This window comes from Mustela lutreola, chromosome 7 (assembly GCF_030435805.1).
Source record: "Mustela lutreola isolate mMusLut2 chromosome 7, mMusLut2.pri, whole genome shotgun sequence".
Lineage (NCBI taxonomy): Eukaryota > Metazoa > Chordata > Mammalia > Carnivora > Mustelidae > Mustela > Mustela lutreola.
Genome location: NC_081296.1, coordinates 117,241,061 through 117,266,159, shown reverse-complemented (window position 1 = coordinate 117,266,159; position 25,099 = coordinate 117,241,061). Strand labels below are relative to the sequence as shown.

The following is a 25,099-nucleotide window of genomic DNA, read 5'->3' as shown; positions in this document are numbered from 1 at the left end:
CACAGTGCTGAGCTTGCTGGGTCTCAGTTATCTTTCCTATAAGATAGGGATGACAAATCACCCGTTACACAGATTCCATTATCTAGTGGACATCTAAGAAGTTTGAACATTTTAAAGCAATGTTTTCCCAATTTTCCCTCATCATAAAATCACCTGGTTGGGGAAAATGTGCATTTCCAGGACCTGTCCCAGGGCTCCTGGTTCAGAGCCTGCTAGGTCGGGGAGGAGGGGCCTGGGAATCCATATTCTAAACAAGTGACTCAGGTGACTCATGATCCAGGGATGTGGAAAAACTCTGCTTTAAATCAGGCTTACATTGGGTTATATGTCTGTGGGTCTAACTCACTTCACCATTGGACCTGCCTGAAGAGATATATGCCGAGTTCTGCAACCAGCTCCTGCCAGGGCGTTTAATTCTTGTGTCCACCACCCTGGGAGCCCAAACCTCTCTAAGCACCACACCCGCTCTTCGCCGCCTCCTCTGCCAAGTCTTCCCCACACCTGTGAAGCCCTTTGTTCCAAGGACAGGTGGATTTTTTTAAAGGCCATCCTGTGTGGAGAACCTACCAGCTGTCAGACAGGTTACAGCTCATCATCATCACATCTCGTGCAGGACATTCTTGTGTTCTTGTTTTTACCGAAGATCAAAGAGGCCAGAAAAGCTTTTCATTCAAGGGGGTACATCTGCTAAGCGGTGGGGCTCCATCCGCCCGTGTGTTCTCCGTCTCCTCTGTAGAACTCCTGTGCCCTGAGCAACTTCCAGCAGCCAGGAAGAATGAGGACGCCAAGAGAAAGACACAACACTGAACCTGGGCACCTGCAGAATTCAGAGACCGCCCCTCCCACCCCCAACCTGGGAGATCAGCACCTCCCATATCTGAAACTCAGTGAGCTCAGGAAACAAGCTCTGGGGATTAATTTCTCTCTAAGAGGAACCAAATTTCTCTCTAAGAGGATTCTGTGAGGAATCCTTTGAATGTCCACAGAACTCCCCATCTCCACCATTCACTTGTCTCTGATCCTTTGTAACATGCACTGCAGATCAGTTCTTAGGCATCGGTCTCCTCCCCTCTGCTAGACTATAAAGCCTCCAGGAGGTCAGCAGTGTAAAGAGAATGGGTGTTGCTGTGACACAGATCTGGTAGGAACCCTCTGCTCTTATTTGTTGTGTGATAGCGGGCAAATTACTTAAATTTCTGAGCCTCAGTCTCCTCATTGGCTATGTGGGAACATAAATAGGGCCTCCCTTGTAAGACAGTTTTGAGGATTACATGAAATAGTACAGATAAAGTGTTTACAAGCTATTGCTGAATGAATGTTATCTCCTCCTCATCTGAGAGCAAATACCTTCAGGTTCTCCTGGGTCTGCTGCATAAGCACTTCCAGCAAGACTCTTCAGCCTTAAGAAGGCATTCTCACAAAGAGATAAATGCAGGAGGGCAAGAAGCAGTCCCAAAGAAGAGGGTTTTATGAAAGAATAAACGTAACGCTGAGTGTCAGGATAATTTTAAAGTAAAAATAATCAAAGAAGTTGTAATGAGGGGCACCTGGGTGGCTCAGTCAGTTAAGTGTCTGACCTTGATTTTGGATCAGGTCGTGATCTCAGGGTCACGAGATAGAGCTCTGAGTCAGGCTCACACTGAGTGGGGCACCTGCTTAGGAATCTCTCCTTCTCCCTCTGCCTGCCCCCTGACTCACATGCACATTCTCTTTCTAAAAGAAAAGAAGAAGAGAAAAGAAAAGAAAAAGTTGTCAATGATTATCCCCCTTCAATGGTATTTAAGATTGAGATAAAGTGGGAAGGGCAGAGAGCAGGAGTGGGGTCAGGTGACAAAGCCCACGGATAGTAGCAGCATGGCGGACCCTCAGGGACCTCCTTCTCCCTCAAACCCCACCCAGGGACAGCAACGCAGGAAATGAATTTCCCTCAGGGAGGCAGGTTTGGATCTACAGAACAAGTCAGAGGACTAGTGTTCCTGTAAGTGTAAATCTACCAAACTCGGTGAAGTTTCCTTACATGCAAAAATGGGGATAAAATTACTGTCACAGAGCTGGTGTGAAATCAAAGCATGACATGGCCATGTGTGTGCTCTGTTCATTGTAAAAGCCAATGTCACCTTAGGATAGCAGCTCTCTTGGTAAGTTGTGGCTGGTGGATGGAAGAGTACAGAAGGTGGGAGCAGGCTGAGGAAGCTTCTGGCCTGAACGTGGGCAGAATAGATTAGTGAGCAAATGGCCTGAATAGACAGAAAAAAAAATTGTAGAGATGTTAAAAGAAGTGAAAAAGGGGGAGACTGTAGGGACCCTAGCACACTGGACAACGTCGGTCACCCCTCAGAAGCTATATAAACTGCTTGGAGAAGTTTATTTCCTGGCTGTAATTCCCAGGGAAAAGGGAGATTGCATCATGGAGAAGACCGTTCCTCTCTCTGGTTAGACTCATCAGATAGAGCAATGACATATGTGAACACTCTGTACACAAAGGATGGGGTCTACATTTTTATAAAAGCCATTAAAGCGATGTGCACTTGACAAGATGAGACATTTCTAGTAACTTTCCATGATATGAACAAAGAACTTGAAAATGTCAAATACATTTACGAGAAGTAGAAAAAACTTCAATTTTTTAAAATTCTAAACTCTATGGAAGCAGATGTTCTTATTAGAATCTGTGGCCACTTGAGTCATTTCTGTCTATATTCCCCCCCCCCTTTTTTTGACCTCCTATTTGGGATTATTACACTGTCTGACCTGTTATTAATATTATTTTATTCTGTGCCAGAAGAGGTAGAGAAGCTGCATTTCCAGAATTGCACTGGAGTCATTTGCGAAATTGCATATTACAATTTGCCATGGTTTCTAACAGTTCTTTAACATTTTCTTTCTCAACAGGGTGTTCACATTCCTGCCAGTGACCTCCAGAGGCGAGTTTCTTTGCTAGAGCTCACAAGAGAATTGCTTCAATCACAGCTGGGGCTCAGGATAGGAACATAGACTCTTCTGTTGTTTGATTTCAAATGGATCCAAATTAAAAACAAATTATGCAAAAGATTTGTGCAGAATTTAAGTACCTTCAAGGAGCTGTTAGATAGGACAAAAACTTATTTGACCTGTATGTTTGCAAATGTCAAAGACCAAGATGGAGACAGATGGGTGTAAGTTATAAGGAGCTGATTATACATGCTAGCTGCCCATGTGGTTCATTTCATCAGCAGGTCAGAGTAACCTTGTCCTGTGGTCTGGGCACTTACCTACCAGGTTAGGGCTACCTTGCTGCTTCTGTCCTTGGCAGCCTTACCAACAGTTCCAGTCAAACCCATGTCAGTAAAGAATAAAGTTATATAAATATGCACACAGATCATCATGGCTAGACAAGAACTTGACAAGACATCCTTCAGCAATAGCCAGGCTCTACAGGACAAATATGACTCAGTTTACACAAGGAAGATCAAACTCACAGTTATAACAGAGGAGAAAGCAAAGGATTCACAGGTAGGTAGAAAACTTTGCTATATGCCCATAGATGACCTTGCAAAAGAAACGTCGTCTCTCTAAGGCTCTGTTTCCCTATCTGAAAAGCAGGGACAGCCAAAGGCAAGTCATGAGGATTAAATAAAATAAAACTGAGCCAAACCTGGGCAAGCCTGCCCCCCTGTGGTGCCGGGGTTGGAAAGGTACATAAATGTTATGTTCATTTTTATTTCCACAAAAGACATGATCCTAAAAAGCTCTGTCTACCCAAATCCAATTTTCAAATATCAAATTTTATTTTAGAAACCCTGATTCATGAGCAGCTGAAATAACCTGACATAAAGCATTAGGAATCCCACCTTTCCAATTCATCACCTACAAATGAAGGTGTCTCTACTGTGCAACAAGTTTTCCCCTTCTCTCTCAGTAGTTCCTTAAGTTTAAGGTTACATCTCCCAAATCCTCTTAAAACAGACCAATTTATAACCACCCATCACGAAGAAACAGCCTGATCCTTTATCCTCCGGAGCAGGTCAGAGCATCCCAGGACATAAATCCTCCCAGTTCATCCCAGGCTCAGAGAAGAAAGTGCGACAATCCAAAGTCATCACCCTGCAGCGCTCCGCGATTTGTAGGACTCCTCCCCTCCACATCAGCTTTTGCTTTCTTGCCTTCAACAAGCTTTTGGTTGTTTTGCCTCTTAATGGGATCTTTCCTATAGAACATCTCTCCGCTTTCCCTCTGTTCTTTCCAAGTTGAAGCCTGTGGCAGGTGTTTGTTGAATGTCTGGGTTGAACAAGGTGCGTACCGCCGGTATGATGCTCCAGCTCGGGGACTCCAGAGATATCAGACACGAACTGTAGCATTACCACGCAGGCAGCCTGGTCGCCGGGAGAGCGCTGTGGGGAAGGCAGTGTGTGCATTCCTCGGGGCTATCGCTGTCTTCACTTAAGCTCTTGGCTTTGGGCTGGGTAAGACTTCACTGGACAGAGAATGGGCAGGATGAAAAGATGAGGAAGGTGCCTCCAGATGGAGAGGGTTTCTCTCCTCCGACAGCAAAACTGTACCTGCCCTGTGCCAACCTCCTTTGTTTTCTTTCCTAGGTGACATTTAGCTCATCTCATAAGCTCATCTCATTAGTGTAATTGCAAATGCTAGTAGATTAGTAGTACTCATCATATATAACATGATTGAATTTTAACAATCCAATGCTTTAACCCCAAAGGATGACTTGCATGGTGAGGACTTCGGTCCCTGTTATAGAATATTTTGGGAAGAGGAAAGCCTTTCAGTGTCTTACTCTGTAGGGGCTTCCTTAGAGAGGTCAAGAGTGAGGTGGAAAAGAGAAGGGGATCTTCTAACAGAGGCATGGTCCTTAAACCTAGATTTCAGGTTGCTTTTCAGTGTAGACATTGATATTAACTGTCTCAGAGTCCCTTCTTAGTTTTGGAATAAACTCCCTACTCACTGCATTAAACCAGGCAAAGCTTCCATCCCTAAGGTACCATTATCTTTCTCAATCCACAGGGTGAGTCAGAAGGAAATGCACTCACTCCCATTCATTCTCTGCTTTTATTCCCGGCAATGAGGTTTCCTTATGTAACCACTTCTGTGGATGTTTGAGGGTCTTTAAAAAGAGAACATGCTGCTGCCATGAGTGGAACACCTTCTGAAGGAAGCATCACAGCAAACAGAGAACTCTAGTTCTGGGGCGAGCAGACGTTTATCTGTCAGGTGGCTGGAGGCTTTGAGGCAGGGCTTGTTTGTGGGAGATCTAGTGTCCTGACATTCAAGACATCTTCATTTCTGATTGACTGCAGTCATGCGCATGGAAGAGAACAGAGTTTTGGGCTCTCACCTGGGTTCTAGTCTTTCTCAGGTTCTAGTCTTTCTCAGCCGAGGACTGGCCATGTTCTCAACTGTTTATAAAGAGGGCAGCTCTCCATATGTGGAGCCTGCCTTCACTACCTGTGAACCTCACTCTTAGAAACCCGGAGCATGTTAGAGTCGGTCTAGGCCATTTTTGGCTAAAGCCCAGCACCTGAGGCTGGCATTGTAAGTCTTCCTTCAAATGCCCTTCTGGTCTTCTTTTATCAGAGATCTGGAGTCACAGCCGGATCAAGAACCACATCCCTTCTGCCGTGTGTATGGATAGTGTGGTGATTAGTTAGACACAAATGTGGCCCTGGGGACCCAGAATGGCCTATGGGACATCTGCAACTTGCCTTTGGATTTTTGCCACCAGTGGCTGCCCTCAAGCCGGGTGCTTCAGTAATGACTATGAGGTCGGTACTCCTCACTGTGGGCCGCTGCAGGGTGGGTGAGGAGAACTTGGGGACCCCGCACACTGGGGAACTGAAGCTGCCACCAGGGGACGCTCGCGTGCAGAGAGCTCGACGGAGGCGCTGCGGAGGGAAGAGGGGCGCAGCCGCCACGGAGGCAGATCCCCCCCCCCAGGTGTTGCTTTGCAGTAGGTGAGTTTGAGGAGGTTCCTGGGATCTTTGCCCTCACGAGAAAGGCCTTCTCAGCCAGCCGCGGAAAGCCCGCAGCCACCACCTCCCGCCTCGGCCGCGTGGCTTGCCCGCTCCCCCCCCCCCCCCAAGTGCCACGAACCTGCACTTGCAACCCGGGACTGGGAAAACCCAAAACCTCTCTAGTTGCATCACTGGAGTCTTAGATTTCTGTACTTCAGTGACACTGAAGCATCCAGCCCCTGTCAGATGCACGTGGGTCAGCGTCCAGGGAGGTGATGCCTCCAGTATGGCCCCCAGTCGGGCAGCATCAATTTCAGCTTCACCCCGACCCTGGTTTGAAATGCACATTCTCAGGCCCCGCCCCACACTTCCTACATTGCGGACGGCGGGAGGGGCTCCCCCTGAGGGCGCCTGCGGAGCGCCTCTTCCCGGGGGGGGGGGGCTTCCCTCTTCGCGCAGGTGAGCGTGGCTGGCAAGGCAGGGGAGTGCGCGTCCTCCCGAGATTTCCGCGCAGCGGGCTTGGTGGTCACGTGGGCCCTTAGACGCCTGCCCTCCTCCCCCCGCCAGCCAGCCCCGGGTCTTTAAAAGGAAGGGGAGGCTCCTCGTTAAGTCGTCCGTGATCTTCGCCGCGTCTCTGCCTCCCGGACCTGTTGAATCCCAGTTCGCGCCCCTGCGGCTCGGTAGCCGGCAGCGCCGAAGCTGCGAGAAGCGCCCGTGGAAACTTGCAGCGGGTGGAGAGGAGGCGGCGGGAGAGCCGGGCCGGGGAGGGACCACCCGGGCTTCCAGTGCTGCGGTGTAGGCTGGCCTTCGGGGGCTGCGCGAGGTGCGCTCGCCCTCCGCGCCGGGTGGCCGCCAGCCCGGGGCCCGGACCTACCCCTCCGGGAGGAGCACGGGTCGGCGTTTTAGAGACCGCCGGGCTGGTGTTCACCTGCTAGGTGAGTGCACCTCGGCCCCAGATGGGGTTTGTCTGCTTTTCTGTGTGAAATCCTGGGGTGGGAAACCAGTCATATTGAGAACAATAAAAGATCCCTGCCCCTCCCCCCCAACCCTAAACCACTTTTCTTGAAAACTACAGGAAACAGAAATGTCATGCTCTAAGTATTTTCATTCCAGACGCTGGCAGGTTAATTTAGTTAGTCAGTTTGTGCCTGTACGCTCCGGATAGATGTGTGTCCTTTTGAAAGAAAAAAAAAAAAAAAACCAACTGGATGTTTTTCAGTGGATTTCCCGACAGAGGATGAGATGGTGACGGTGGGAAAGTTGAGCAAGGACTTCATGCTTGAGTTGTGCGGGGCTGGGAAGGTGTGCGTGGGTTAAGCAGGTGACCAGTGTTTTGAATGCACTAACTGGCATTCCTCAGTGATAACAAAAACAGTTGTCTCTGTCCTGGGCAAACGGAGCTAGATTAAGATCTAGTCGTTTCATTTGCTGATGAGGAACCTAGCTGCTGCTTTCGTACCCCTTTACGTTGCCATTCGTGCCTAATTCAAATTGAAAGCATAAACTTAAGGGAATATTATTTTTGGAAAAAATAAAACTTTGGGTTCCAGTGGTTTTTTTTTTTTTTTTTTTTAAAGTTTAGGAAAACCGGTTACTGGTTTATGAAACAACGTTGTGCTTTGGTGTGGCATGCAACACTTTGGAGAAAAGATTTTGTCTTATTTTGTTAGATTTTCAGTGTTTACATGGGCATTCCATTGGGATTTTTACTTTTAAGTTTCTGAACGCACAGTGGATATTGTCCTTTGTGGGGAAAGATGTTTGTTACTTAAGTGAACATGTGAAAAGAAAGGTTTGTGCTGTGAGTATTGTAAATAGAAATGTGCTGTGACTATAACACTTGGACTTCTTTTTTCTGCAGAGAAATCTATATTTCTGCATATATCCAGGAAGAGGGAAAATGTAAGGGTCTGTTCATCAATAGGTGTTAAACCATAATCTTAGGATCCATTTTACATTCAATCTTTTTTTTTTTTTTCCCAGCTGTATTACTGAAACATTCTTATGTTTTCAAAAGCAGCCAGTCTCCTGTAACACTTGAGACTTGAAAGTCTCTGAAGTCAATTTTTAAAAAAGATTTTATTTATTTGAGAGAGAGAATGTGAGAGAGGGAACACAAGCAGGGGGAGTGGGAGAGGGAGAAGCAGACTTCCTCCTGAGCGTGGGCTCGATCCCAGAACCCTGGGACCATGACCTGAGCCAAAGGCAGACGCTTAATGACTGAGCCACCCTGGAGCCCCAGAAATCAATTAGAAACACATTTGGAATCCATTTTGTAGTGGTTCTGAGGGACTCAAATTAATCTAATGGCCTTTTATATTCCTCAATTTATTAATAATCTGAAAGAGGTAAAGTTTAGTAGTAAATTAACCCTTAAAATATAATTAACATTTAGTAGATATTAATATGTCCATCTGTAAGAGGTAAACACTGCAGTTTTCTATAAATACATATTCAGGTAATCATGCAAACTACATCTTGTGATAATTTTAGTTCATGTTTTGAGGCATTTTATATAATACTTACAAATATGTAATAATTATATAAAATACTGAAGGCTGAGCTTGACTTGTTTGCTGGTAACTTTCTTAGTAATTACATATAGAACACTTGAGAACTGCATATTTGAGTATAATCTCAATTCAGTGCCGAGCACATGGATTTAGACATAATAACCTTTTTCAAAAGGTAGGCTCCTGGCAGTATAATTTACATACAGTAAAACCTAGGCTCTTTAGAAGTACCCTTGATGAATTCTGACAGTCGCAACATTTATATAATCACTTATGCACTCAAGACCTAGAACTGTGCCCTCAGTCCCCAAAGTCCTCTTTGTGCTTTTGTAGTCAACCCTCTCCACCCATTCCAACCCCTGGAAATCACTGATCTGTTTGCTGATTTTACCATTCTACTCTTCAGTGTGTTTTTACCAAGAAATAATTATCTTCCTTTGCTTTTCACAAGAGTATCTCTGTCCTCTGGTATTTTAGTTTTAATCCTATATGCTTTGGAATAAATTGAGGCAAAGAGAAGCTATTTTGCAAATGGGACTAAGTGTTAAATTCCCAGTGTGCTAATAGATTTCACTCTTAGCACATTCAGACTCCACTGTGGGATAAGCCGTTGGTTATGGTCTGTAATGTTAATTATCCCAAACGGAACAAAGGGTTATTTAAAAAAAACATTGGTTGGGATGCCTGTGTGGCTCAGTGGGTTATGCCTCTGCCTTTGGCTCAGGTCATGATCTCAGGGTCCTGGGATCCAGCCACATCAGGCTCTCTGCTCAGCAGGGAGCCTGCTTCCTGCCACCCTCTGCCTGCCTCTCTGCCAACTTGTGATCTCTATCAAATACATAAATAAAATCTTAAAAATAAATAAATAAAAAACATTGGTTACTTATGTAACATTAATAGAATGTATTACATTTTTTAATACTCTGGGCATTTACAAAATACTTTGATTATACTAGAGATTAAGAAAGTTACCTGAAATTACATATCATTGAATAGTGAGGAGCAGAAGAGTGATTGAAAATGGCAATCTGGAGACGTTGAAAAGCCAATAGAGAGTGATGGTGACTTAAGTTAAAATACTCAGAGTTGAGGTCTGTGTGCGATTATCTATTGACATCAAGTTTTTTCATTTCTGTGCTCATGCTTTGAAATCTAGATTGTCTTGCAGGACATAGATCCCAAATCTTTTGCAAACTAATATTTTTTGCTGCTTAATACATTATTCTTTTTTTTTTTTAATACTTTTTTTTTTTTAAGATTTTATTTATTTATTTGACAGACAGAGATCACAAGTAGGCAGAGAGGCAGGCAGAGAGAGAGGAGGAAGCAGGCTCCCTGCTGAGCAGAGAGCCCGATGCAGGGCTCGATCCCAGGTGGCAGTTGGGAGCCTCTTCCTGCAAAGTACTCCTACTGAACGTCCGTCAGATGATGTCCTTTTCCTTTCTCCTTTGTGCTATGAAAACGAGGGCCTGTATTTGATATACGCAGCTTACTTACGAGAACTCCAGTGGCAGGCAGGTGCTAGGAGAGGCAGAGTGAGGTGCTGAGGAAGTTCCGGCAGGCTGGGGGGTCGGCCTTCCTAGCTGAAGCCTTTACAGCTCTTCATCATTAAGGATTTTTAGTGGGGAATCTGTACAGGTGCTCTTGACCGGCCAGGAGAGTGAGGGGCCGTGGAAAGACAAATTACTGGATTTGTAGATATTTCCTCACAGCAATATTTTCGTGGTAAGTGTTCATGTTCACCTGTCAAACCTGGGACCGGAAGAGAAGAGGAGTGCATTCAGCTTAACTAATGCCTTAGTCCAGTTTTCCTGAACCTCTTCATGCACAACCCTCCCCACCCTGGCCCAAATGGATATGTGAAAATGGTTCCATTTCCTAAGAGCGGTCCGAATTGGGAAGGGATGGAGACTTGCTAAAGAGAGCAGACTGGTGGGCTCTCTCTCCAGCACCGCCTTAGTGTGTGTGTTGGTTCTGTGGCTGAGCCTCTGGCCTCTTTCCCGTCCAGCTGCTAAGTTCTATTTCCTGTCCAGCTTGATAAGGTCCAGTGGGCTTCAAGGGAAATTAGGTTTTTCTCACGTTGGAAGATACTTGTCCATGTAAGTCAGTTATTAATGATCGGTTCTGTGGTGATTTTTGGAGCATTTTTTTTCTTTCTAATGAAAAGTTGATCAAGAGCTCTGTTTGGCTGTAGAAAATTTAAGGTCGGCGATTGGTAGACTGCCATTGACACACATCAAGGATGTTTGACACTTAAAGATTTTTTTTTCTTTTCTATGAAATTCCTTGTGTTCTGCATGGCAAGTGTGCATTTATGACTTCTGTAGGGGCACACAAATGGGGATGTTTGAATGCTTGGGGAGGTGTGATGGACATACTCGAGGGCACAGCACAAGGAGAATGGGGCATTCTGGGCTCCATAAGGTTCAGATAGGCTCCCAGCGCCCAGCTGTTCGGACCAGCATCATGAATTGTCAAACAGAAGTACAGTGAGGAGGCAATAATCTTCAGGGTGGTCATGAGGGCATTTTAACTCTTCTAGAAGTTCTGCCCAACACTGCAGGTGTATCCAGTGACCTGCTAATGGACGGACTTCATCTTTCTGGATGAGTATTAATACCTCACAGATGCTTTCACATACATCATTTCACTTTATCCTCCGAATACTGTGAGAACATGCAGCCCATATTAGGTCCCCATTTCTACTGAAGAAGCCGTGGAACCTCGGGGAGTTGACGTGATTTGTGTGAGACCTCCTGGCTTTCAGGCAGAGTGGGGACTAGAACCTTGTGTACTGCTCTGTCCACTGGACAGAGAATATATGTAATAGCAGACCTGGTGGTGACTGCCTTCGTCTTGTTTATCCAGATTTGACTGGTACTTTGATAAAATCTTCTATTCTTCCTGAGTGTTTTTCTAGCATTTCTAGGGCCTGCCTTTTTCTTCTCCCGAAGAATTGCTGTTCATATTTGGGATTTTAAGAACTTTTTTTTCTGTTTAAATTCCAGAATGTGTTACCAGTATGATAGAACATGATGTATAATCCCATGTGTACAGAGAGCTTTCCTGCTGAACACCGATGTGACCCGCAAGGGCTCACCACCAGCATATGTGTGTCTGTATGTGTATGTGCGTGTGCTCATGCTGGAGGAGTGGGCCAGAGAAGTCTCTGGACAGAGGACAAGGGCTGTTCATCATGAAAGATATGGGCCAACTATCTTAGGCTATGATGACTAGTTAAGGAAAATTGACATGCAAAGAAGTGTTTAATTCTTAGAATCAGGATGTCTGGGTACGTGTTCTTTTGTTGACCAGGTGAAGTTCCATGCCTGCCAGGCCCAATAATTAATCTGGTTAGAGACTATTTTTCCCTCTGATTCCAGATATTGTGCTCACCGAATCAGGGCTTGTTCAAAGGACTGTGTTGGGAAAATCTTGTCCTGCAGTGTTGAAGAAATATCTCCCTGGTTTAGATCGGACTACTCACATAACCAGCCCACGTTGCTTAGTCACTTTCTTAGACCCCCCCGGGTGAAGACTTTTGCTACTTGCTTGTCTACAGGGTCTCCTGCCATGATTTAAGTTCCTCACCCCTTGTATCTTTGCTTCAAAAGAAAAAACCCTTTGCATTGGCTAGCAAGTTACTAATGATCCAGTGTTCCACTGACAAATTGTTGCCACCTGAATCTGGATACATCTGAAAGATCCTCAACCAAAAGGGAACACAGGCTTTTAATTAACTATCCAGCCACCAATTCTCGATCCTGAATTATTATTGTGTTAGGGCTGTGTGGAAATTCTAGAGAAATTGATTGGTGTATGTATGTGAAATTGATTTTTCTAAGCGAAGTCACCGTGGCACCTGATTGATTGCCTGGACGAATCCTGGATTTGCCATTCAGTGGTGTGTGTTGGACAGGTCATTTCAGCATTTCTGAGCTGAGAATGCACATTTCAGTTACAGGTGAAAATGAGTAATAGGATTGATTCTCTGCTCCTGAGAGAGATGTCATCTTCATTTTAAATTGTGTGTTCACTTTCTACCTGGATAATAGGATGTGTTATTTCAAGTTCATGAATTTCCGCGCTGCTATTCGTCACTTTGTATCAAGAAACTTTCTGTTTTTAAGAGGCCTACTGAAAGTAAAAGATAGCAGTGGCTTTCTGATAGATTGGTGTGCTGAATTACTTATGTAAAAATGCTACTTATGTTTCTCTGGGGCAATGTAAAGTTGAGATAATATGAAATTGAGTAAAAACTTGACAGACCAAAATGTTCAGAGAATTTTTTTATTTAAATCCTTCAACTGTTTTTATTATTGAATATTAACCTGAAGTCTTGTTCAAATGGTTACTCTTCAGTTCACTGTTTTCCTGCTTTGTAATTTCCTGAATGTAATGTGTATACTCCTCACAGTGACCATACTTCTGGATATACTTCTATTTGTTAAACTGGGTAGGCCATCTTGTCTTCTTGTACTTTTTGTATTTCTTGAACTTAAAAAAAAATGTATTACCTCCAGGTTACATTTTGCTATACATAGATACAATCCATTAAGCATGTTACCTTGAGTATCTTCCTCTGAATTGTTACACTGTGTACTGTTTCAGTTGTGTTGTTAACCTACTTGAAATGTCTTTTGATTAAATATCTGGCCACACAAGATATGCTCAGATTGTATAGCAAAAACAATGCACTAAAATGCAGTCCCCAAAGTACAATATCAAAAACCCAAGCGCAGCAAACAAGCCTATGTGGAGGCGGAGTGAAACAGGAGAAGTGTTTTCAGGTCCGATGGAAGGATGGATGCTCCCTCACAATGCTGACCAGCCCAAAGGTGCCGTCTCAAGATCACCAGTGACCTAATTACCAACAACTGTGTTTCTTCTATAGTCAACCACTTGCTCCAACCCAGGTCATATCATGAATCTGTAAATGTTTTCAGGCATTTCTGTTTAAAACCCTTTCTTGATTAACAAAATGTGATGCATAAACACAATGAAATATCATGCAGCCTTAAAAAGGAAGGAAATTCTGACACATGAGACAATATGGATGAACCTTGAGGAAATTGTGGTAAGTGAAATAAGACAAACACAGAAGGACAGACGCATGATTCCACTTCTCTGCGGTGCTGAATGGTCCGCGCCATGAGAGACAAAGTAGAAGGGTGGTTGCCAAGGGCTGGAGGAGGGTAGTTTGGGGAGCTGTTGTTTAACAGGCAGGGAATCTTAGCTTTGCAAGATGGAAAGAGTGCTGGAGATGAGCTACACAATGGCATGAGTGTATGTAACACTACTGAATCATCACTAACTTACAATGGTTAACATTGTAAGTTTGATGTGTAATTTACCACGACTTAAAAAAAAAATTGGACATGGCTAGTTTTGATAATAGTTAACATTATATCCTTTATCCTGCATATTTTCTGTTAGGAATTGGGGATTGTATCTGTTGATTGGAAAGCTGAGTAATGGAAATATGAAATTCTGTTATGATTAATAAATTTATATTGACATATGAAATGTATATAAGATATATACATATATCTTATACATGCATTATATATAGTACATATATAATGCATCTATATATTATACATGTCTTACGTGCATACATGTATTATGTCTATAATGCATATCATTATGCATATATATTGCATACATATTCTGTATATATGATATGTATGATATCTATCTATACACACACACACACACACACACACACACACTTTTTAAGTTCTGTATTCTTCTCCAGCTACTGTTTCCTCTCCTGTCCTTCATGGTCAATCAGTGCTGATTATAAGTGGTAGGATGTCTGTTTTAGTTTTTTAGCATTTTACCTGGTGCATCTTGCCTCCTTTACCTGGCTCAGTAGCTCTCTGAATGCAGACTGCATGTCTTGGGACTCCTTTAGATCTCCTTTCTCTACATGGTACCATACCTACTGAAGGTGCTTCCACCCCTCCTCCTTTTTAAAATGAACATACAGTGTATTATTTCCTTCAAGGTTACAGGTCTGTGAATAATCAATCTTGCACACTTCACAGCCCTCTCCATAGCATGTACCCTCCCCAGTGTCCATAACCCAGCCACCCTATTCCGACCCCCAGCCCCCCAGCAACCCTCAGTTTGTTTCCTGAGATTAAGTGTCTCATGGTTTGTTTCTCTCCCCATCCCATCTTGTTTTCATTTTTTCCCTCCCTACCCACCATGACCCCCTGTCCTGCCTCTCAAATTCCTCATATCAGAGAGATCATATGATAATTGTCTTTCTGATTGACTTATTTCGTTCAGCATAATGCCCTTTAATTCTATCCACATCATTGCAAATGGCAAGGTTTCTTTTCTTTTGAGGGCTGCGTAGTATTCCATTGTGTGTGTGTGTGTGTGTGTGTGTGTGTGTGTGTGTGTGTATCACATCTTCTTGATCCATTCATCTGTTGATGGACATCTAGGTTCTTTCCATAGTTTGGCTATTGTGGACATTGCTGCTATAAACACTGGGGCACACATGCCCCTTCGGATCACTACATTTGTATCTTTGGGGTAAATACCCAATAGTGTGATTGCTGGGTCATAGGGTAGCTCTATTTTCAACTTTTTTTTTTTTTTTAAAGATTTTTTATTTATTTGTCAGAGAGAGAGAGAGGGAGAGAGAGTGAACACAGGCAGAGGCAGAGGGAGAAGCAGGTTCCCTGCCAAGCAAGGAGCCCAATATGGGACTCGATCCCAGGACGCTGGGATCATGACCTGAGCTGAAGGCAGCTGCTTAACCAACTGAGCCACCCAGGCGTCCCTATTTTCAACTTTTTGAGGAACCTCCATGCTGTTTTCCAGAGTGGCTTCACCAGCTTGCATTCCCACCAACGGTGTAGGAGGGTTTCCCCTTTCTCCACATCTTTGCTAACACCTGTCATTTCCTGACTTGTTAATTTTAGCCATTCTGACTGGTGTGAGGTGACATCTCATTGTGGTTTTGATTTGTATTTCTTGGATGCTGAGTGATGTTGGTGCTCCTATTTTTGACTAACACCCTTGACTGGGTGAAATCTTATAAACACATTCCCTCATACTCTTTCATTATAGCAAATAATTACTGAGGGGTAGTAGAAGGTGAATAAAAATAGTGTGTGCCTTCAAGGAGCTTAAGATCTAGGTCTACCTCTACCATGTACAAGAATGATTCGACGGAGTTCTATTCTAATAAGGAGGATGAAGTTTGTAAATAATTATAGGGGTGCTAAGAGTAAGAAGGGTGCTAAGGCATAGAACGCCAACCACTTTACAATGCACTTTGCATCTTCCTTATAGGCATGACCAGTCTTCTGTAGGAAAATAGCCAATTAGAGTGGGATGATGGGTTGGGGCAGTAGAGTGCAATGCGTTGGATGTTAGAAGGGTGTGACTTATTTCACAGGCTGGGGGGACAGAGGGGTGATCAGAGCTGGTTTTCAGAATGTTAGTCTGAGGGCACCTGGATGGTGCAGATATTTAAGCTTCTGTCTCTTGGTTTCAGCTCAGGTCATGATCTCGGGGTCATGGGATCAAGCCCTCTGTTGGGATCTGCCTCTGACTCCATGCTCAGTGTAGGTCTGCTTGGGCTTCTCTCTCCCTCTGCACCCCCCACTCCCCAAGTGTGCCACACACATGCTCTCTCTCTCTCTCAGATGAGTAAATCTTAAAAAATAAAAAAAGAAGAATGTTATTCTGGTAGCTCTGAGGACCTGGAAAAGGAGCTCACGAGAGACCAGGCATGTTGAGGGTCTATTACAGATGCACAGATAAGAAGTAATGAGAGCTTGCTTAGATGATGGCAAAAGACAGTCCATGAGGAAAATGCACTGTGGAGAAAAATAAAGTGTGCCCTAGTGATTAAAGGTAATTGGATGCAGTGGAGAAGTCAAAGTGAAGTGTGTTGCGCTTTGTCATTAACAAATAGGAAATTAGGATTGGTTTGGGGGAGGAAAATGATTGATTTTTACCTTGGATTTGTATTATCTACTGCTGTGTAGAAAATCATCATAGAATTGAGTAGCTTAAATAACAAACATAATATCTCATGCACATTTTTTGAGGTTCAGGAATCCAGGATTAGCTTAGCCAGAAGGTTCTGGCTTTGCTCCTCTCATGAGGTTGCAGTCATCTGAAGGCTTGACTGGGAATGGAAGATCTGTTTCCAAAATACCTCACTGTTAGAGCTGTTGGCTGGAGTTCCTTGCTGGCTATTGGCAAGAGGCCTCCATAAGGCTGCATGTGTCCTCACAGTACAGCAGCTAATTTCCCCTGGAGTGAGTGACCCAACGGAGCAAGCCGGGAAAGGCCTGCAGTGCCTTCTATGACCTTGTCATGGAAGCCACATACCCTAATTTATTCATTCAAAATGAGTCCTAAATTTAGTGCACACTCAAGGGGAGATCAGACTCCCTTTTGAAGGGAAGAATGTTGAAGAATTTGTGGACATAGTTCAAAATCACCATAGGTATACTGTTTGGAGGACAAATTAAAATGAGCGTTCAAATGAAAATGTCAGGAGAAAGTTATCAGGATTAGAGAGCCCAGTTGCCGACATGTGGAAGTAGCTGACAGCCGGAGCTAAAAATGTCAAACATGGAGAACTTCTCAAGACAAGCTTCTTTACTTAAGGAACTTTCTCAACCAGTCTAGTTATTAATGGTCATTCTTCCTTTTTCCAGATTATATTATATTTTCTAGATAATATTATTCTAACTTTTTTAAAAGGTTTCTGTTTATAATTTCTTGTGTTATTTTGTGTCTTTCCTCCAAAGGTTCTTACAAAAAAATTTTAAACTTACAGAAGAGTTGAAAGACTGGTATAATGAATGTCCATATGCCCACCATCTAGATTCAGTCATTGTTAACATTTTTACTTGCTGTAACTATCCAGTTTATCCATCCAAGTATTTTTTGTCTGAACTACTTATTGGGTGGCATACTTTGTAAAGAAGAGTTTGCCCTCAACCATGGCATAAACTATAGAACCTCTCAAAAACGCAGGATACAGACTTAATTCTTTTCCCTTAATTGCTAATTCTGAGTGAGAAACTGATGTATCATTTGCAATGGGAGCCAATGGTTTGTTTTCTTTTTTTCTCTCTTCTTTTCTTTTTTTAAATATCACTATGGACTCCATCCAAAGGTAACACCTGTAAAATCTGTATATAATGCCAGACATCCGTGGAGGCTGTGCCATTTTGCATTCCTACCAACAGTTTCAGAGAGAGTCTGTTTTTCCACAGCCTCGCCTGGAAAGTCTCTCTCTCTCTCTCTTTTTTTTTTTTTTTAAGATTTTATTTGTTTATTTGACAGATCACAAGTAGACAGAGAGGCAGGCAGAGAGAGAGGAGGAAGCAGGCTCCCAGGACCCTGGGATCATGACCTGAGCCAAAGGCAGAGGCTTTAACCCACTGAGTCACCCAGGCGCCCCAGGAAAGTTTCTTGTTAAACATTTGAATTTTTGCCAAACACAAGAAAATGGTATTTTGGTATAGTTTTAAATTTTGTGAGTGAGGTTAATCATCTTTGTGTTTTCAGAGTTGTTTTCTTTTTTTGTGTTCTATGTCTTTTGCCTATTTAAAGAATTAATGTCCACAAGAGCCAAACTATGGAAAGAGCCTAGATGTCCATCAACAGATGAGTGGATAAAGAAGATGTGGTGTGTGTATACACACGTGCGATGGAATATTATGCAGCCATCAAAACCCATTTACAATGACATGGATGGAACCTAGAGGGTATTAGACTAAGTGGAATAAGTCAATCAGAGAAAGACAATTATATGATCTCACTGATATGAAGAATTTGAGAAACAAAACAGAGGATCATAGGGGAAGAGGGGAGGGAATGAAACAAGATGAAACCAGAGAGGGAGACAAACCATAAGAGACTCTTAATTTCAGGAAACAAACTGAAGTTGCTGGAGGGGACAGGGGTGGGAAGGGTGGTGTGACTGGGTTATGGACATTGGGGAGGATATGTGCTATGGTGAGTGCTGTGAATTGTGTAAGATTGATGAATCACAGACCTGTTACTCTGAAGCAATACATTGTATGTTAATAAAAAAAAGTCAATGTCATGAAAAATTAAAAAAAATTATTTTTTAAAATTCATTTGTCAGAGAGAACACATAAGCTGGGGGAGCAGCAGAGAGAGGGAGAAGCAGACTGCCCACTGAGCAAGGAGCCTGATGTGGGACTTAATCCCAGGACCCTAGGATCATGACCTGAGCCAAAGGCAGACACCTAACCGACTGAGTCACCCAGCTGTCCCTATCTAAAGAATTTGTTAAAATCTTTTTTTCACTTTAAGAGTTCTAAATACTAGGACAATTAGCTCCTTGTTTCTCCTAGAAATTGAGAGTATTTTCCTCCCAATTTGTCATTTGTCTTTTTTTGACTTTGCTTATGGTGTTTTAATGATGTGCAAAGATTTCCTTTTCTGTTCTGAATTTATTGGTCATCTATTAATTGGATAGATGGGGATTTTAAGCATTAGTCAGGTTTTTCTCCCACCCACAAGATATAAAGTGTATCTGTGCTTAAGGACTTGTGCAGCCCCTCTCTCTCCCTCACACGCCCCCTTCCCTCCCACTCCTTCCTCCTTCCATTTTTCTCTTAACATTTGGATCTCTGAACCCTTTGGAGTTTATTCTGGCATAGGTTTTTATCCCAGTGGCTGTTCTACTGTCCAATGTTTTCTCCATGATTTGAGATGTCACCTTTATCATATGCCAAATTTTCAAAAACTTTTGAGTTCTTGAATTTTCTATTTTTGATTTTCTATTCTGTTAGGTAGCTGTCTGGTCCAATCAGGAGATAGAAACTGCAGTCGGTTCAACAAGGGAGTTTTAATGTCAAGAATAACTCTGAGGCACCTGGGTGGCTCAGTCCTTTAAGACTGATCCCAGGGTTCTGGGATCAAGTCCCACGTAGGGTTCCCTGCTCCGTGGGGAGCCTGCTTCTCTCCCTCCCTCTGTTCATGCTTTCTCCCCCTCCCACCCTGCCAAAGAAATATAAAAATCTTAAAAAAAAAAAAAAAAAACTAGTAAGAAATTAAGTATAATATATAAGTAAACTATAAATGGCACCCTAGGGCTGAGGGAGAGCACCCAAGGAAGGACAAACTTGGACAGGGTTCAGACCTCTTTGGGAAAGGTGGATGGGCCACTAACTAGCAGAGATTTTGCTAGTTTAGCCAGGCCAGAGCTGGTCTAGGGTTGTTGGACAGGCAACAGGACAGCCTCCAGGGTACAAGAGAGACCAGGCAATCAGCAACTGGCAGCGTGGTTGTGCCCTGGGAGTCCAGGTGCCTGCAGGAGGGGGAGGCAGGGGACGGAAGGCCTTCACAGTGTGCAGGTAGCAGGAGGTGAAGAGATTTGTACAAGGAACAACTTCTTTGTGACTCTTGGGGTCACAGTCCTGGCAGGTGGCTATGTAATGTTATCCCCACATGGACGCTGCAAGGTTGCAGAAAGACCTTGTTTTGGACCGGTGGTGGGGGCCAGACTCCACCCATTTTTCTCAGCCCCCCGCACTGGGGACCTCTGCGGGCTCCTGAAATTACAGCTGCCTTTTCCTCCTTTTGGTGTCCCTGCAGCGCCCTCTACTGAGAATGCTTAGTATTGCGCTCACTTTAACCAGATAAAGCAATTTCTGTGCTTAATAAAGGTTTCATATTAAAGGGTGCATTGAAGGCTGAGAAGCAATAAATAGATAAAGGTCATGGGAACGTTGACCTGTCTGTTCCTTGTGTTTTATTACTGGTGACTTGTCATGTATTTGTATATCTGTTAATGCTGTCTCTGCTCACCGACCTGCTCTTTCAATGTTTTCTTGGTTATTCTTGTTTATTTTTCCGTAAGAACTTTAAAATAAACTTCTCTAGTTCCAGAAGGGGGGGGGGGACTCCCTTGGCATTTTAATATCATCCTGAATTTTTTAATTTTTAAAAGTATAATAAATTCTTGTGGTTAAAAAAATTCTTGTAGCTAACAACAACAAAAGCAATAAAGAAGTGAATAAAGTAGCAGATGAGAGTTTCATGCCTCCCATTCACAATCCCTGAGGTTAATGCTTTTGAGTCTGTCTTTTCAGGATGTGTTTCTAAGCTCTGTGTGTGTGTGTAAATAATAAATATGTTTGGACCTTTTGAATAGTTAGGCCTGTAGCTGTAACTTAGAAATGTCTTTTGTTTTTCTCTACAGCCAGCATACCTGCCCATGAGTCTTTGAGAACAGTACAATGTCCCTTTGTGCCTCTCCTCACAAAGAGTTTCCTCAGCTGTTACCTATTCAAGACATGGATATAAAAAACTCACCATCTAGCCTTAACTCTCCAGCTTCCTACAACTGCAGTCAATCTGTCCTACCCCTGGAGCACGGCCCCATATATATACCTTCCTCCTATGTTGAGAGCCACCATGAATATTCCACCATGACGTTCTACAGCCCTGCTGTGATGAATTACAGCCTTCCCAGCAGTGCCAGTAACTCAGAAGGTGGACCCGGTCGACAGACCACAAGCCCGAATGTGCTGTGGCCAACTCCTGGACACCTCTCTCCCTTAGCGATCCATTGCCAGTCATCACTTCTGTATGCAGAACCTCAAAAGAGTCCTTGGTGTGAAGCAAGATCACTAGAACCCACCTTACCTGTAAACAGGTAAATTCAGTCTTCATTCTGAATTGTACGTCAGGGGCATTATTCAAATCCCTTTATGAGTTGGAAGAAAGCTATGCATTATTCAAAGTCTTTATTCATCACATAGATTACTTAGAGCACCCAACACATAGGATATTCCAAATTCTAGAATATCTATTCTGATATTCTATTCCTCGCTAAAAAGTAAGCTTGTAGATCTGGGTTGTAGGGAGAATTCACTATCATGACTAGACATTAAAGACTGAACTTAAATCCCTTTTCTCTTGATAAAGTGATGTGGGTTTGAAAAAGAAATGTTTACTTTCAAGTTAGGTCCTTTTTGTGGTGAAATCACAATTTAGCATTCATGGCACATTGTGTCCAGGATAAAAGCAATGGTGGTAGTTGGTAGTGGTGGTTACTTAAATGAAATATACTGGACACATGAAGCCTGGAAAGACAGACAGTAATTGGCATAAGCTTTTTAGCAGTGAACTAAAATAATGTTTGCTAAAGATTGATGGGAAACTAATTGCAGACTTTAGTTGAAATTTTGTTAAGTTCAAAATGGTATTTGTACCTTTAAAAGCAAGGGAACATGATGGTTATTTCCATTCAATTTATAATGTATTTAATGAAAATTACAGCTATGGTGGGAAGAGTTTGGGTAGAGAGAAAGATGAGAAGTAGATAAATTTCTAAAACGACCGAAATATTAAGTCCATGCATATTGGATATTGAAATTTGTTACTTTCAAATGCTGTTGTAATACTTTGAGAAAGCCATATTACACAGTAATTTTTTTTCTTTTAAAAACTTTATTGGTAAAAGAGAATATAAACTTTGTATATACCTTTTTTAAATTACTGTTTTTCACCCAGCCTAAAAGGGAAGATCATTTGTTTCTGGGCGTGAACTCTAATCAGAGTTCTGCTAATACTAGGATAAATTAACCCATGGTATAATTATGTTCATTTACAAATCAATCATACCTCTAAACATTTCCTTTCCCAAAGAAGCATGGTCTGGCAAAATTAGGAACTGACCGTGTGGACTTTTGGTGTCTGCCAGTGCTGCCTTGATGGGTTCTCCTTGCCTCTATGGGAGCCATTGCCCTCTCCCCAGGACTGGGCACCTGCTTCCATTAAAACCTTCTAAGGACAGGCATGTGTCCACTTTTATCCTCTCTCTTCTCCTTTCTCTTTCTCTTTTTTTTCTCCCTGCCCTTCCCTGCCCTTCCAATGTCTCTCTAAACCAGAATATAGTATTCACTTCAATGAAACTTAAGAGTCCATTTGTTACTCCTCATAAAATTGTTTTCATTCTAGACCTTCATCTTATACCGCAGAATGAAAGATTTTGTTGCCCCATTTAAATGGGAACTCTTTTTTTTTTTTTTTTTTTTTTTTTTAGATTTTATTTATTTATTTGACAGACAGAGATCACAAGTAGGCAGAGAGGCAGGCAGAGAGAGAGAGAGAGAGAAGCAGGCTTCCTGCGGAGCAGAGAGCCCGACGCGGGGCTCGATCCCAGGACCCTGAGATCATGACCCGAGCCGAAGGCAGCAGCCCAAACCACTGAGCCACCCAGGCGCCCCTAAATGGGAACTCTGAAGGGCTATTTAGCAACACTTGGGAATGACCGAGACTTGAAAATGGTTAGGTACATTTAGGCCCATCTGTGCAGTGTTGATGAATTCTAGCAACTACAGGAGGCTCCTGTACATCCTGCTCATGGTTCAGACCTGCAGGTGCGACTTGTCCTGGACACTTACTCCGCTCAGAGATGTGCAACCTGGCGGCTACCTCTAGCCGTCTGTGGTTACTAGTCTCATCCACGCTGCATGGATGGACATAGAACCACTTGCGGAACCACTTTCAAACATCAGTCATTCCCAACAGTGTGACTCTTCATAGATCTGATACCAGCAACAAAGGCTATGCTTGACTGGGTTTCCTGGAATTTATTTATCTTGAGCCCTGGAGGGCAAAGAGGTAAATTTGGCAGTGCTCATGCTATTTTTTTTTTTTTCTAGAGAGTCCATCTTTTCTCTTAATGCTGTTTTACAATGAAAGTTTTCTTTGCCCCCAGAGAGACACTGAAAAGGAAAGTTAGTGGGAGCAGTGGTGCCAGCCCTATTACTAGTCCAAGTTCAAAGAGGGATGCTCACTTCTGTGCGGTCTGCAGCGATTATGCATCTGGATATCACTATGGAGTCTGGTCATGTGAAGGATGTAAGGCCTTTTTTAAAAGAAGCATTCAAGGTACAAGACTATTGTTAGTTTCTTTAGTTTTCCGCTTTTGCTTTCAAATAATTTTGTAGTGACCTGGCAGAAATTTCACCATTGGCCTTTTTGGTACACAAAGTACTTGATGAGCAGTTCAGAGGACTGTGTGTGTTTGGGGATGGGGTGGATGATGGAGTGGATTATTTCAAGTGTAGAGCACCTTATTTTTATTTATTTTAAAAATATTTTTATTTATTTATTTGATAGAGATCACAATTAGGCAGAGAGGTAGGCAAAGAGAGAGGAAGGGAAGCAGGCTACCCGCTGAGTGGAGAGCCTAATGCAGGGCTTAATCCCAGGACCCTGGGCTGAAGGCAGAGGCTTTAACCCACTAAGTCACCCAAGTGCCCCAAGCACCTTATTTTTATTATTATTACTTTTAGATTTTTTTATTTGAGAGAGAGAGAGAACACAAGCAGGCAGAGAGGCAGGTAGAGGCAGCGAGAGAAGCAGGCTCCCTGCCAGGCAAGGACCCTGGGATCATGACCTGAGCCAAAGGCAGCAGCCTAACCAGCTGAGCCACCTAGGCATCCCCTGAGCACCTTACTTTTAATTGTGGATCTCCGCCCCAGAGCCCCAGAACTTGAATGGATCTCTTCCCACCATCACCCATCACTATCTTCTTGGGAAAAGATGCGTAGTTACAACTCTTGCATATCTCTTACTTGCATATCTTTTGATTTGTGGTTACCATTAGGTTTATATAAATTACTATATCCATAAGATGTTATATATTAAGTTTATGGTCTCTTAAATTTGAACTCATTCTTTACTCCTCCCCTACTTCCTTCCCCTGCTTATTTTAGATCTATGGTGTCATACTTTATATCCTTTTATTCTGTGAATCCCTTGACTGATTTTTTTTTTTAAGATTCTATTTATTTATCAGAGAGAAAGAGCGCTAGTAAGAGAGAGAACAAGCAGGGGACGGAAAATCAAGCTTTGCACTGAGCAAGGAGCCCAGTGTGGGTCTTGGTGCCAGGACCCTGGGATCATGACCTGAGTTGAAGGCAGATGCTTAACCGACTGAGCCACCCAGGTGCTCCCCTTGACTAATTTTTATAGATACATTTAATTTTACTGCTCTTGTGCTGTCTACTTTTCTTATTACTGCTTATGGTCTTTCCACTCAAAGAGTCCCCTGTACCATTTCTTGTAGGGCTGGTTTAGTGTTCATGAATTCCTGTAACTTTTGTTTGTGTGGGAAACTCTCTCTTTTTTTCCCCCTGAATGATAGCCTTGCTGGACAGAGTATTCTTGGCTGTAGGTTTTTTTCTTTCAGTACTCAGTGTGTCATGCCACTCTCTTCTGGCCTGCAAAGGTTCTACTAAAAGATCATTTGACAAACTTGCAGAATTTCCCTTGTATGTAACCATTTTCTTTTCTATTGCTGCTTTTCAGATTCTCTCTTTATCGCCACTTTTTGCCATTTTAAGTATTATGTGTCTTGGTGTAGACCTCCTTGGGTTGATTTTGTTAGGGGCTCTCTGTGCCTCTGGATCTGCATTTCTATTTCCTTCCCCAGATTTGGGAAGTTTACAACTATTATTTCTTCAAATACATTTTCTGCCCCCCACCCCCACTTCCCTCTCTTCTCCTTCTGGGACCCCTACAATGCACGTGTCATTATGCTTGATGGTGTTGCTTAGTTTGCTAAGTCTGTTTTCATTTTTCTCCCCTCTCCTGTTCAGCTTG

General features: G+C 43.1%; 1 protein-coding gene across 1 annotated transcript in view; it reads left to right on the top strand.

Moving 5' to 3' along the window:
- Nucleotides 1–6,434: 6,434 nt before the first annotated feature.
- Nucleotides 6,435–25,099, top strand: part of ESR2 (estrogen receptor 2) — a 69,227-nt gene continuing 50,562 nt past the window's right edge. Inside the window, exons 1-3 of the mRNA XM_059182299.1 lie at nucleotides 6,435–6,880; nucleotides 20,682–21,137; nucleotides 23,208–23,380. Coding sequence (XP_059038282.1) covers nucleotides 20,719–21,137; nucleotides 23,208–23,380 — 592 coding nt within the window. The 5' untranslated portion in view covers nucleotides 6,435–6,880; nucleotides 20,682–20,718. The remainder of the gene's footprint in view (nucleotides 6,881–20,681; nucleotides 21,138–23,207; nucleotides 23,381–25,099) is intronic.